Source organism: Silene latifolia, chromosome 11 (assembly GCF_048544455.1).
Source record: "Silene latifolia isolate original U9 population chromosome 11, ASM4854445v1, whole genome shotgun sequence".
Classification (NCBI taxonomy): Eukaryota; Viridiplantae; Streptophyta; class Magnoliopsida; order Caryophyllales; family Caryophyllaceae; genus Silene; species Silene latifolia.
The window spans coordinates 194,774,657-194,789,126 of NC_133536.1; the positions used below are offsets into that span (position 1 = coordinate 194,774,657).

Sequence of the window (14,470 nt, forward strand, 5' to 3'; positions counted from 1 at the left end):
AATTTACTCGTTCTCACCTCTGCAAACAGCAATTAAGGACAATCAAGGCTTGATGTATCAATGCTAAGGCTTGATGTATCAATGCTAATACACAGTAAGCAAGGGTACATAATTATTCATTTAGAGTTACTCCGTGATAGACAACACATTCAATTATAGTACGGAGTAGTATGTGTCGATATACCATTAAGAAGCCAATGAGGGCAGAACATATCACTTAATCTCCAAGGAGGTACATCAAAAGAAGAAAGTCTTTTGTATGATAAAAAAGCTACAAGACGTCACAATCACAAGTATCAGCAAACTCAGATTTGAGTTGTAGAAGGTAGTCATGACCAGAATTCAATACCAATGCATACAAACGCTTTCTATTTGTCCAAAACTACTTCATAAGCGCCAGCAAACTTAGGTGTAAAGCCGATTTCATTTTATCCAAAACTCCCTATCAGTTTATCATACCATAGAGGTGCTAAGAATAATACCACTATCTTTCTGTTTATGAGAGCAACCAAAGCACTAAGACAAAGGGGGATCCAAGAGGGTACCACCCAAACACCAGGAAAAGAGATCACTAGTTGGTGAAAGATCTATACCATCAACTTGGCCAAGAATAACAGTTACTAAGTGTTAGAAGTACACTACAATAATATGAAATCAGCCTGTTTAAGGGCAAAATAATAATTGTGGGGGACACCCAATAAAAGTGGGTGCCTCCTCAAAACTTACAAAAGGAACAGACCCCAAGTAACATGGGACAACCTAGCTGTGGCTGATTGTCTGATCTGTAGTACAAGGTTTCAATTGTCTCCCCATCACCACATCATCTCCTACTTGTAACTGGTTAGTCTCCAAAACCAAAAGATAGTTACCCACATGGACTTCAGTCATGAAGAAATCATGTCTCACTCAAAACTTCTATTACATCAAAATGGATCACTAAACTTTTATTTTATCAAAAAGGATCATTAAATTATCGACAACCCCAACTCCATTATTCTCGATCTAATTTTTATTACCAGGCACTTTGAGAAAAATCTCTCAATATGTACGATATAAGGGTAAGATCAAATTTATTAGATTTCTTAACTCGATATAGGTGAGAGTCTTAAAGGTATTGTTGTTATTATTAGTAGAGAACTCGTGTTACATCAAACTTATGTCTCACCAAGTGCGTTGAGTTTTTCTCCAACTTGATATCTTTTTACAATTGATGGGGTCCAACCAACCAATGAAAGGAAGGTGATCTAGAGATTGAAAAAGAAAAGCAATTTTGTACACAATTTATTTTCTCCTTTTCATTCTATTTTAATCTAATTGGTGTCTGGCATGGTAAATGGGGCACATTCATATTCCATAAGAATAAAATATATATAAATATGACAAGTAGTTGATTAAACATAGCCCATAGGCTGTCCTTAGACTAGATATATAGGAATAACGTGAAGTGTCCTATAGAATAAACTCTTAGGAGTGAATAAATAAGACCCTTTGCTCATAGATCCACATAAACAGACCTAAACCAAAATACAGTCTTATAGTATACTTCTGCTCATACCAGAAGTGTTCATAAATATCCAGCATAAGCTAGAAGAGCAGTAAAAATTCCTTCTGTATATAAATGGAACAAACAGACATAGAACCATGTCATTCAGGCACATCAAGCACTACCTCGGCTGCAGCGGTGGTGGCGCATAAAGTTGCTCCTCCGTGCCTGTACAGACCGCAGTGGCAGATACATGGGAAGCAAGCACAAGAAGAAGAAAAAGATGACAATGAACAAGAGACGGTCTCCCAGACACAAATCCCATTAGATTTAATCAACACGGAGCTCAATCTTATTGATTGTATTAACGTGGGTTCGTCTGATCAGAGTTCATCAGAAACCCCACAAGCATCAGAAAGTGAGCCAAGGGTTTTCTCGTGCAACTACTGTCAGAGAAAATTCTACAGTTCACAGGCTTTAGGCGGACATCAAAACGCTCACAAGCGAGAGCGGACTATAGCAAAGCGAAACCAGAGGATTGGAGCCACCATAGCAGCCACTGCAGCCGCTTTCGGCCACCCTTATTTGCACCACCACCAACAACAACAGCAACACCAGAATTATTCAAACATTGCTTCATTACCTCTGCATGGTTCTCCTAATAGATCTCTTGGAATTCAGGTACACTCAATGATCCATAAACCTCCTTACATGACAATGTCTTCTACTGGGTCCGGAAATTTGTACGGACATAATGGGTGGTTAAGGTTGCCTATTGAGCAACAACCAGCAGTTGGAAAGCTTGTAGGAGACGCCACCTCGAGAGGTGGAGCTGCTGGTAGGTTCGGCTTAGTTGATGAAGGGCTAACAGGTAGTTGGTGGAGCGGCGACACTTTGGAGAAAACTAATCAGGAAGACTCCACAAAGCTTGATCTTTCTCTCAAGCTCTGAGTAAATATATTTAGGAAGAACGTTTCTTTTTCACTTCTTCTCTAAACTTAGGGGTTGCTATATTATGCTTGAAAGTTTGTTTAGATTCTCCCTTTCCTTTTCTGGGATGGATTTTATGTAAATTTGCTGACGAAATTAGCTAAAAGGTTTTTCTTTCCTCCAAAAAACACTTCATCTGACATTTATAATGATACTAGGTAGAATTTATGGTATATTGTTGTCATATACTCATATCCCAGTATGAACAACCTTTTCTCCAGCAGGTAACAAAATTTAGACTTTTGGTTACTTCATGTTCAAAGTCCCTTAGTTTAAATTCATTCAATACAATGCGAGGGAGGTAAGGAGGTCCTTTCCTTATGCTAAGAAACCGTCTTTCCAAACTCTAAGCAGGTGCTTGAACTGGGGTAAATCATTTGCCCTAGTTTGGATGGGGGATTAGGGAGAACTATAGGGACTGGAAGTATAGATACTATTTTCTTTGTCTGATTTGTAAACTGGGATGGAATGAGACTGTGAAAGGGAAGGGAAGAAGTTGGACAAATCCATCTTACCTTATACGGAATATAAGACAAATTAAATTTCTTCCAGTTTAACAAAGATTTAGGGCTTACTTGGGATGAAAATGATAGTTGCTGCGGGAATAGTCTCAAAACAAGAAGAAAATAGAGGACGGTAGTGATTGTGTTACAGGGTGGAAAGAGAGGGAGACGAGGAACTATTGTTCTCATATGGGATAATGCATTAACCTATGGGTGGTGGGTAATTATTACGCCAAATCATTTCCTTCCCTTCCTCATTTCCACCCTCCACCTCCAGTGGTTAACACCACTTTCCTCCATTTTCCTCTTATTTTAAGTTTTGTTATCTTGGTAACTACTACTCTCATCTGAAGTCCGAATAAGCTTTTTGAAAGAAAACATCATTGCTCTACTGCCTACTTCCCTCCCCCTCCCCCTTCTTCCCTTCCCTTCTAGAGTTGTATTGGCTCACTTGAATTGGGAGTTATTGTTATGAGGATAATAAAACTCAAAACCATGAAGGGAAAAAAAAAACTATGACGAAAGGAATGAAAGGGGAGGTGAAGGGAGGATGAAGAGCGGCAAATGAAATATTACTTCATATGAGAGTCATCTTCCTTTTCATCACTATCTTTTACTTTCCTTTGTATTTTGCCTCCACTACTCCCAGTCCACACAAGCCTGGCAGAATGTCAGAGGTCAAAAAACAAAGGTGAGGGTGATTAGCAGCTATTACACCCATTTACAGATAATACATTGTCCCAGTGGGAAGACGAGTAACTATTATGCCTTATGAGGTAAGTGGTAACTATTGACCTCTCGCCCACCTTCTCCAGTTTCCGGTAGCCACTACTTTAATTTGTATTTTGCGCCATTACTGCGTTATAAGTACCCTCAATCAAAACAAGTTCAAGAAGCAGTCGAGTCCAAATGCTCTTGCATTCATGATTTATTTTAAGGTAAACAGTGTCCACCTGTGTTGGTGGAAGTGATTGAACCCTCTGATGATAATTGTTTTAAGCATATCAAATGAGCATGAATCTCAACGCACCAGCTCAAGCGCAAAAATTAGCTCCCTACATTACATCACTCTGCTAGTACCACAAGGAGCTTCAACATATCAATTATTCCTTCATCCAAATTATATTGCCCTTATTTCCTTTTCAGTCCATTTTTCTAAATTAATTATCCTCTTATTAATAAATAAATCTGATAAATAAACATAGTGATCATCCCATATTACTTCTAGTTAAGTAAGCACTAAAATTCCATCCTAATTGTATTGTGCATATTTTATCTTAGTAAAAGATTTCATTTCATAATTTTTTTCCTAAATCCAAACTTCAGTCAAAGAAGACAATATAATTAGGGGGTGTTTGGTTGGACATATTGGAATGGAATGGAATGGATTTGATCCATTCCATTGTTTGGTTGGGGTGATTTGGAATGGAGTTAGATACCCAATGGATTCTAACTCCACCCCAACCCCTTGGAATCCCATACCCACCCTCCTCCCTTGGATTCAAACTCCATTCCCTCTTTCTATAATTTATGATGAACCAAACAAGATTAGACAAGTATGGATTTAGAACCCCATACCACCATACTATCAAACTTCATTCCATTCCATTCCGACTTGTTGAACCAAACGACCCCTTAAGAGCGAGGAGTATGATGGATTCTCGACAGCATCAGATAGTTCGTCAGAAAATTCATAGTTGAAATATAAAGGAGCATAAAAAAGATACAGATAACTGTACTATAAGAATCTAGTTTATCTTGATTTAAATGGCTCAAAGAGAACGACATATAAGCATGTGATGTGCCACAAACACTAAGCAAAGTGGCCCAATAAACTGCAGAACCTACCAAAAGTAGAATGGTAGGAACAAGCAACTTCATATTCAACAACTAGATGCCTGGTTTATAATTCTACTAATGACACAATGACGAGGAAAGTAGGAGACACCTAATCAAACAAGAACTAGATTTGGCTATTGAGTAATATCTCTACTAGTTGAAATGACCAAGACAGGCAAAAGGGAGGGTTGTCATAAAATTCACATGGACAGTCAGCTGGTGTGCCATATTAAACAGACTACATGCTACTGCATCTGTTCATTCTGTACATAAGGTCCTACTGAATGCCGAGTGATAAATACACGTTTGAACAATGTTACATAGACTCGGTTTGTAACTCTATGACTCAAGGGTTTTACTTGGAATTTTGGAGATCTCGTGGAAATATGTCCTGATTTTGGTTCAAAATGATTGAAAAGCTATGTTACTTCGACACTTCATATGTGCTCACGTACTTGTATGCGACACTAAACCCTTAAACATTTGTATGGCACTCTGATACTTTATTTTAGACCAAATACTTGTTAACTTTTCATCTTTCATAAAATAACCCATGTCCGACCCTTTGAAACGAGCCGGAGTAAAATAGATGATAAGTGTCAATTAAATTTCATCTTATCGCAATGGTATTTCCTGTATTTAAAGGATCTTTTAAAAATAGGTGAGCTTTAGCCCATTAGTCCGTTGCATCCAATATTTACGGATACGACGGATAATTGACTGATTTGACCAATACAACGGATAACTGACTGATTTGACCCTAGTCGAAAACATCACCAATAAGGTAGATGTAAAAATGAGCAAGATATTAGCTGACTTTGCAATTGGCACCGCAATTTAAAAGACAAGCCATTCCCCTAACACCTTCACCCATACACTATCATAATCTCCATGGTTAAAAACCTCAGCCAATATGCATAGTATCGCCGGAGATGTATCGGTATGGAAAGAAACCGAACGAGATATCTCGATACGCCAAAGCCAAAATGAAAAGGGCAAAGAGCAGAGTAGGTCGAGTTATATAGCAAATCAACCAAATCCATTATATACGCCCCGTAAAGAGCTCGATAAGTTTCTTCCAACAAGTTTTCTTTTTCCTAGCACTTTTTGTGGCTTTACTTTTTTATAAAGTGATAATATTGGCGAAAATAATTAATATAGTCATTAACATTACACGAAATCGACAATAAATGAAATATTAGCTATAAAAGCTTTTCTTAAAGAAACTGCTGTAATATACTCTATTAAGTCCACAACGACCGCATAAAAAACTCACCCCGACGGCCACATACACTAGCTTGGGAAGGAGTGGGAACTAGCCTAATCCTCTCTCAAATAATTCCCAAATTTCAAGCCCCTCTTTAATTTTATCATTCCGAAGTTTGGTCACTTATCTTAGTTTTGAGAGGATATTTTGAGTTAATCTTATTTTATTTACAATATTTTAGGTGATGAGTGTTGAATGGGGGTGAAAACCGGGTTGGGAAGGAGTGGGGAACGGTTGTGCACTTGTGCACGGAGGTGTGGAGAAGGCCAAGAGGGATAGAGTTGCCTGCGTGGTTGAGAAGGATACTGGTGGGCGTGTGAGCGAGGAGGGGGCGAGAAAGAAGACTAATAAACGGGAGGGTTTTATCAAAAAATTGCTCATATAGTCAATTGAATACCTTGGAACTAATGGTGTTAACTTTACCTCCAAAAAAGTTTACCAAGTGTTCTACAAAGTGGACCTCAAATTTCCAGGAACCTTAATACGACAATATCCCATGATGATTTCTAGGAAAATACAAGAGCTCATGGAGTTGTAGGTATCAAAAGAAATTTCCACTGTGAGAATGTCCGTATAGCCTATAGGAACTGTCAATTTAAGAGCCTATAAACTTTAGCATGAACGAGACAAAAAAAAAAAGGATATTATGCACAGTAAAATGGTTCAATCATAATAGTCACACCTAGGAAAAATTACTTTGCCGTAGAAGCTACGAAGCTGGGACTCTGGTATATATAGTTTGACAAAAGAAGTTTGACAAAATAATTGACTGTCTAACCAGTGAAGGAGACGACTTCTATCCTTGTTGATCATATAATTACGTAAGAACAAAAGAAGAGTGTTATTCCATCCCCAAGTACCCTTGAAAAGTCCTCTGAAGTATAGTTTCAAAATTTTTGAGAATTTGAAAATCAAGGACTCAGTAATCTCGAGGAATGACAGTAAACTAAAGAGTAGGCATTAGCCACTAACCAGTGTACGTATATGATATCTAGAGATCTAGAATCAGATGTTTCATGCCAAACAATTCCTGCTCAAGTAGAAATAGGGTTCAAGTGAAACATGTTTGTGCGAACTACAGAGGTGATACACTGTGATATAAAATAGGTCCCAGCAAAACTTTAACTGGACCTCTAGCAAAGTAGCAGCAAATTTGACATTGCTACTGAAAATTAGTAAGACAATAAGTCAAAGAGCTAGCACCAATGACAACAGAAAATCCTCAAACGAACGCCTCAGCTAATCTATGTTGCTTAGAGTCATTTAAAAGAATTTAACATAGTTCGACCCGACTAGTTATTGAGAATTCTCATATTTTATTGCTTCAAGTGTCACCCTTGTCTTAGTGCCAAGTGTCTAATAGAAGTACGCAAGATAATATGAGAAGTCGAAGTAACATAGCAGATAAATAGATAATTCATGGTTTAACACATTAGTTTTGCCTAAACCTCAACCATTCTCAAACAATACAGAGACCGGACCAATGAGCATAAGGATGCAAATGTTACATAAGAATATAAGATTACAGACAGATATTAACCATCAAGATGAGTAGATGACAATAAATATTATAGACAATCAAGAAAGCAATACCTTAGAAACTTAGAATAGGTCCCATGCGAGCATTAGGTGACAATCCCTTATCACACAGTTCCCAATTACAATCCATCAGATCCCTGTCGCTCGTAAACATCAACCAGGTATGCGAAGACAAATGTTTTGGCCGCTTTGAATCGGAAACTTATCCATCAGACATTGCAGCCTCAGTTTAGAACTTTGTTATCTTCCTTCTCTCCCAATATCATTCCAGACTTCACAAACTACTCACCAAGGGGGTCTTCAATGAAAAGGGCATAGAAACTTAGGAGTTGCTGCATATTGAAATTTCAAATATAGAAACTAGAAATCAGACATACGGTAATTAGAAGCTGAAACTGCCTAAGTTGCAGGTTTTTAATCTAAATAAAGAGATGAACAAAGTACTACTACCATTGGCCATTTGAAAACCTTGTTAAAATAATAGTCCAAACTTTGTTTGCTTTTTCCTCGACGATTTTCAGTTAGAATTTCTTTTATCTTTCTCCTCTATTAAACATAGTGATCAAATAGCAAGCCGATGATCAACCAAAACTAATCACTTACTTTGTTCATTAAGGAAACAAAAGGCAGTTCTCGGTTCTTAATTAAGTGCAGAATACTACATAAATCAAATTCAGAAATGCAAGATAAACGCTGAACTATAGTATATACTGCATAAGTAAGGCGAAAGGTAAAATAGCTATAAGATCTAAACCAAACTGCAAATACTTTGCTACACAGGACTAATGCAACACCGTGTAGCCCTATGAAAACCACTCACTGCGAATCACCTATAATTTTTAGACTAAAACGAAGATGCTTTAAGTAATCGCTACTGTCATTCCAGTGGATCATACTGAAACAAGTTAATCAACTGATTTCTTCAACCAACATCGACACAATCCCTCAAAGGCTCCAACTTACAAAAGGTTTGTAGTCGGATGTATGCAACCGTACCATTGATTGAAAACAATTTGTTTCAGCAACTAGTGCTCCAACCTACTAAATACTCTCTCTATCCCGGTCATTTGTTGTCCTTTTCCATTTTGGTATCTCAGTCATTTGTTGTCCTTTCTATTTTAAGAATGAACTTCGTGAGTAATTTGATCATTCACACTCAATTTGTTCCACTTGTCATTTAGTAATTGACCCTCTCCTCTTTCCTTGGTCTGTGCCAAAACCAAAGGACAACAAATGACCGGGACAGAGGGAGTAGTAATTACATCCGAACACCAACGACTGCAGTTTTTTGTAAGCAAATCGATCCGATAAGGCATTTCCGTCTACTAGCCCCTAGTTCAACCACTGCATGCGTTAAAGGTCAATTACGAACCTTTTTTAGGGTAAAATTGAAATTAACACTCCCGATAAATTACAAATTCAACATCATTAAATAATTTACAATGCAGATTTTCACGTCTTTATGGTCTATAATTAACGATAATTCAAATAAAAACAACAACAACAACAAAAAATGATGAAGATGACGAAGAAGGAAACCTGGTAATCGATCGGATTTCGGCGCGAAAAAAAAACACGAATTGTTGGAATCAAACAGTAGGTGATCGAAATTTGATTGAGTGATAGGAGATTTTAGGCAAGAGATGAACGGAAGCCACCATAGTTTCACAGATGATGTAGCAGAAAAGACGAAATGAAAGACGCGGGAGTTTTGGGGAGAGGGTTTAGGATTTCCACTTTTCGAGGCCTTGGTAGGCTTGGTTCAGTTGGTCGTACACTTTGTACGTTAGACTAGACAAACGAGTCAATTAGGACGGGTTCAGATCAAGTTAATTCGAGTTATGTTAGGTTATTTTGGATTAGAGACATTTTTGGATTGGTTGTTTACAAGTTATTTGAACAATTAGTGTTGATAATAAATATTCGAGTTAGGTTGAAAAAGTATAGGTCATATTCGGGTTCGGGTCATCAGTTTTGCCAAGTTTAGTTGTGTGTTATGGAAACCGATAGTCATAACCTAGGTTCAAACTCGTCATCATCTCCGTGATTGCGACTTTTATGCGAACCCGTGCGTTTAGGAAGGTCGACCACTACATAAGCTAACAGTGGCCAAATCAGAAATGACTCACTTCTATAACATAAAATTTACAAAATCATACGGAGTATTAGAAAATGAGTCGAGGTACCACCCGAGTATTTTAATAAACACAAGTTCTTATTTAGGACGTGAGTATCCCTCATAAACTTAAGACTAGTAAAATAGTATAAGTAAGACAAAAGTATAATGTGAAAATGTTGGAAAAAAAATCTTGTCATAAAAGTGTGGACCGGCTCGTTAGGATCGTTATTTGCGGGCTCGGTCATAAAAAGTATATTAAAATAATGGGTAATGACCACCAAAAATGGGTGCGCTATTAATGACTGGGTATAGACTACTGTCTATGGGCCTTCCTCCGCGCAATTGGTTCAAGATCAATGTCGATTTGGCTTTCTATCTTGCCTCCTAGTTTGCTAGCCTTGCGTGTGTGTCTTGTTGTTCTGTGATCTTTTAGGGTGTTTGGATCATTGAAGGATTTAGGGGGCGTTTGTTTCGTGCACGGGTGCGGATTTGGAATCAGGAAATCAGTAATCATATCCAGGTAGTATGGGTTTGGAACTTATTCCTCATATCTTGTGTTTGTTTCATTTTCTAGTGGTATGAGTTTGAACCTCAATTAAGATTAAAATGCATAAATTAAAATTTTGTAAATAATAATTTTCAATATTATAATATTTAAATGAAATGATTATTTAATCAAATAAATATATAAAAATTTGGATTAAGAATATGCTATAATTTGCTTTTTCATATTTTTTGTTCATTTTAGTTTGATACCCATGGGTATCAATCTCATACCCACCCTCCTCCTTGGCTATGAGAAACTCATACCTCATGGGTTTGAGGTATGGGTATGAAACCCTTGTATTTGCCAAACAAACACTTGATATGAGTTTGACTCATTCCAAACTCATACCTCACACCTTTTTTGTGCGAACCAAACACCTTAGAGGGAAAGAAAAGAGGTAGAGTAGGGGATTTAAAATTCCTTATTTGGATAGCGAATGGGGGTGGAGAAAAATGGCGGAGGAGATATTTAGAGGGATCCAATTTCCCTCCTCCAAGTTTAATCAAAATCTTTTTGCAATATTTGGAGAGAAACTGTATTCAAATAACCACACTTCAGTCCCCTTCTCCTTTCCTTCTCTCCCTCCTTTCCCATCCCTCCTTCCCCCTCCCCTCCTTTTCCCTCCACTTTTGCTATTCAAACACACTCTTAGGGTCCGTTTGGATACAATTTTAGGAGGGAAAGGGAGGGGAGGGGGAGTGAGGGGAGGTGAAGGGAGGGGAGAGAAGGGGAGGGCAAATGGAATGTGGGTGTTTGGATAACAAAAATTATGAAGGGAAATGGAAGGGGAGGAAGGAGGGAGATGAAAAATGGATGGAGGATTGAAGGATGGTGGTGGTATAATTAGAGTCCAAATAATGTTTTCTTTCCAAATCTTGCCACCCTTGGAAAGATTATAATTTGTTCTATAGGGGAAAAATAAGTCCTCTCATTTCTCTCCCCTTCCATTTCCTTTCTCCCATATTTTTTATCCAAACAAAGGAAATTAAATCCTCCCTTTCCCTCCCCTCCCCTTCTCTCCAATTCCTTCAATCCAAACGGACCCTTAAAGTCTTAAGTTTAACCCATAACCCATTTATTTCCAAACTTCTTGTGATTAAGGAAGGTTTGATATTTGCGCTTAACAACCCTATAAACTTTATCATTAGTTCAGATTGCATTCTTGCCGTCAAAGCTACTTTGGGTAATACTTTTCCTTGTGAGCCTTACATTAACATTATTTTAGAGTGTAGAGAACGATTGAAAGCCTCACCTTCCGTGAAGATCATCTTTGAGAAGCGGTCCACTAACCATGTTGCGGGTGCCATCCATCTCCAAATTCGCCTTGAAGGATTTCTTAATAATAGTTATTTAATTGGGACATTGTGCTATCTTTTGTTTTAGCCTTAATATTAATAAAGATTAAAGATTGTGAGAATAGAGAACATAGTGGAATTAGAACTACTCCAATCGCCATTTATAAACATCGAATGTAATTTCACGGAGTGAAGAGAAATACATGTTTTATCTTAGCTAGTCTTGCTATTACTAACAAGGTCTCAAGGTAAGACCATCCTCATTCAAGATCAAGTCCTAGGTCGTCTTCCAGTAGTTAGATCATGACCTACTTATATAACTAGACTGATTCCAAAATTCGAAATTTATATGCAAACATGGCAGGACGAGCAGAGTCTACTCTCTAATGTTACATCATACCACTTACCACGCATTATAAGTCAAAATCAAGCCATACAGCGTCCTTGATTTTTGGTGCATAGTCCGTAGTCCGCGTCGATCTCTTACAAACACCTACATATAACCAAAACAATGTGGAGTAGTTGCTGGTAGCTTTCTTTCTCTGATCGATAATACCAAGTCCCAAAATCAACGTTATTTTCTAAACGTGTTACTCGTCGATTATTATTACTTCGATATCTTCTTCCGGAGATCTCGTAGGACTACTTCGACCAACAACACAAATACTTGGCACTTGAGATGAACATCGGATTGTTTCAACTTTGAACAGACGCTTTGCAGCATTTATCAATTTGAAAACACATATATCACCAACTCGTAATTTGTTGTCCATTGCATACTTCTTCCAGCCTGTAGAAATATTAATTCTCCTTCTCGTACTGCCTTCACAACGAATAGGCCATGTATCGCCAGTTGCATTTTGAAGTGTGTAGCTCCCTTGAGTTTTTAGCAAGTACTCCTTAGCAAATTTCAATGGAACATTCTGCCGCACCAAATCAAAACAACTTTTAAGTAACCATCTCGTATCACTCCCTGTCTTCCTAAATTAATAGCGGAGCCAGGATTTGAAGTCAGTAATAGTAAAAGACTAAAAGGAAACCTTGAAAAAATTCAAAAATTTTAATTAAAAATTTCAAAATTTTCAAACGCTAACTCCACCCCTTCATCTCATTTATATGGTTTATGTTTCAGTTTACTTGGATGAATCAAATTCTTACCACGCGGAACTTAGAAGTCACGTAAGACGGTTGCATTATGACGGTAAAAAAAGGGTTTTCAAATTTGTAAGAATTAATCTTCTTGGTGTGCTCAGGGGTGAGAGTTCCAAATTTCCTTTTATATTGTCCAACCAAAGCAAGCATCCCATTTTCTGCAAGAAAGTTGAGCAAACCTATATCAGGTCCGAAATAGCGATAAATAGATAACCAAGGATGAAGGGAAGCGCTAGTATTAGCCCATATCCGATCAAAAAATCTTGTGTAAAGCGGACTTACACAAGACTTGATGTAAAACGAATTTTTGGTAAACTTTTAAAAGTTTTTATAACCATCTTTTCTGTTGTAGACCCGTTTTCCATTATTAGTGTAAAACCGCCTCACAAAAAATCAATTTATGTCCGAGAACATTAGGTATGAACATTAGATATCAAGTAAGAAAACAAAGAATGAACCTTTTGATGAAGAGCTAGGTGAACAAGGGTTAGTCTTGATCTGAGTTTCCCTCACTGTCTTTGGGACACTGACTTCTGGAGGATCAAGAGGGTACTCAATTTCACAAGCGGTCATGTCGAAAATATACACATTGAACTGAGACATTCCTCCATAAGTGAACATCAAGAAATGGCCATGACATATTGAATAATAGGTCACAATTTCATGCCAACCATCTTTAAACCATGCTCTTCCATTCTCTTTTAGTAACTTTACTTTCCATGTTTTACCAGTTGGAATTTTTAGGCTTACAACATCCAATAGATCATCCCCATGATCTGTCTTGAACTTCTTCGGAATTCCCTGATACAATTATACAATTATTAGTTTCCATTGAATATAATCAATTTTAAAACAGGATCATGAATTTATTACTTTCAAAAGTTATGTTTATCTTCAACTTCATAGGTGTGACATTATCATCACACTTGCATGCATGCATTATCCGGAACTCATAAGAATATGGTATTATTGATCCTACTCCCTACGTCACAATCATTTGTTTACCTTTCGTATTCTTTAATCTTTATGAGTATTATTTTAATCAGAGGCAAACAAACTATTGAACGTAGAGGTTGCTTTAGACAAAAGAAGAGAAAACAAGTTACAAACGTAAGAAGATAGCAAATTATACAACTTTAGTGTAGTACCAGTTTACGAAGATCGCCTCGAGGCTCAAGAATTATCTTGAAGAAGCTCGGAAAGTTATGAGAACGATGATCAACAGCCATGAAGGACATGCAAACCTTGCTAGTATTTTTTGTTCAAGTGTTTAACAATCTGTGTATAATGGAATTATGGAAGGTCATGAAGTAAGTAACAAGTTTTTTCGGTAATAAATAACCGAGGCTTGTAGACGTGAGGAATTAAAATGTGCATTAAGAACCATTTAATATTTTTTACTTCCTATCATTATTTCAACCACCACCAAATAATGTACTCTGATCTCAATTGTGTTCAGTCTCTTCACTTGATAACTATTAACTACGTTATCTTTCCAATATTTTGTCAAAAAAATCCTTATTTTAGTCTTAATTTTGATGCATTTAATCGCTAATTATTTGAATTTATGATTGGGATATTCTCTCGTGTACCCTTGAACTTTTTCGTTTTGTAGGGTGTACCCCTCGTTTTTCGCAAAAAAAACTTTGACCGACAATAATTCTCCATTAAGAGTTTAGAAAACAGTATTTTTTTTCCCAAACCAATTATCTCGTCAAGGCCTACAATTTGAAAAA

At 37.2% G+C, this 14,470-nt stretch overlaps 2 protein-coding genes and 1 long non-coding RNA gene across 7 annotated transcripts in view; 1 reads left to right on the forward strand and 2 right to left on the reverse strand.

Moving 5' to 3' along the window:
* Positions 1 to 9,435, reverse strand: part of LOC141612237 (uncharacterized) — a 31,965-nt gene extending 22,530 nt beyond the window's left edge. For 3 of the 5 annotated variants that reach the window (XR_012529027.1, XR_012529026.1, XR_012529023.1), the window contains exons 1-2: positions 9,161 to 9,433; positions 7,676 to 7,953 (exon numbers count right to left, since the gene is read on the reverse strand). This is a non-coding gene — a long non-coding RNA (uncharacterized LOC141612237). Of the gene's footprint in view, positions 1 to 7,675; positions 7,954 to 9,160 lie in introns of all 5 variants that reach the window. The other 2 variants (XR_012529024.1, XR_012529025.1) reach the window with 2 other exon arrangements.
* LOC141612236 (zinc finger protein 1-like) lies at positions 1,326 to 2,646 on the forward strand. The gene has a single exon (XM_074430972.1). It carries the CDS (start codon positions 1,619 to 1,621, stop codon positions 2,432 to 2,434), a length of 816 nt encoding a protein of 271 aa, XP_074287073.1. The 5' UTR covers positions 1,326 to 1,618; the 3' UTR covers positions 2,435 to 2,646.
* Positions 9,436 to 11,742: 2,307 nt separating the features above from the next.
* On the reverse strand, positions 11,743 to 14,146 carry LOC141615271 (B3 domain-containing transcription factor VRN1-like). Its single transcript, XM_074433697.1, has 4 exons — positions 13,883 to 14,146; positions 13,193 to 13,535; positions 12,741 to 12,892; positions 11,743 to 12,505 (listed from the first exon to the last, which is right to left on the reverse strand). The coding sequence occupies exons 1-4, from the start codon at positions 13,970 to 13,972 to the stop codon at positions 12,173 to 12,175; spliced, it is 918 nt and encodes a 305-aa protein (XP_074289798.1). The 5' UTR covers positions 13,973 to 14,146; the 3' UTR covers positions 11,743 to 12,172.
* Between the last annotated feature and the right edge of the window lie 324 nt (positions 14,147 to 14,470).

What these genes read in the sequence shown, in the direction of transcription:
- LOC141612236 (XM_074430972.1), top strand. Translation starts at nt 1,619, where the DNA reads ATGGAACAAACAGACATAGAACCATGTCATTCAGGCACATCAAGCACT.
- LOC141615271 (XM_074433697.1), bottom strand. Translation starts at nt 13,972, where the DNA reads ATGTCCTTCATGGCTGTTGATCATCGTTCTCATAACTTTCCGAGCTTC. An exon ending in GAGGCGATCTTCGTAAACTG is followed by an intron (nt 13,536 to 13,882) that starts GTACTACACTAA and finishes TAATTGTATCAG; the next exon opens with GGAATTCCGAAGAAGTTCAA. An exon ending in ACCTAGCTCTTCATCAAAAG is followed by an intron (nt 12,893 to 13,192) that starts GTTCATTCTTTG and finishes ACTTTCTTGCAG; the next exon opens with AAAATGGGATGCTTGCTTTG.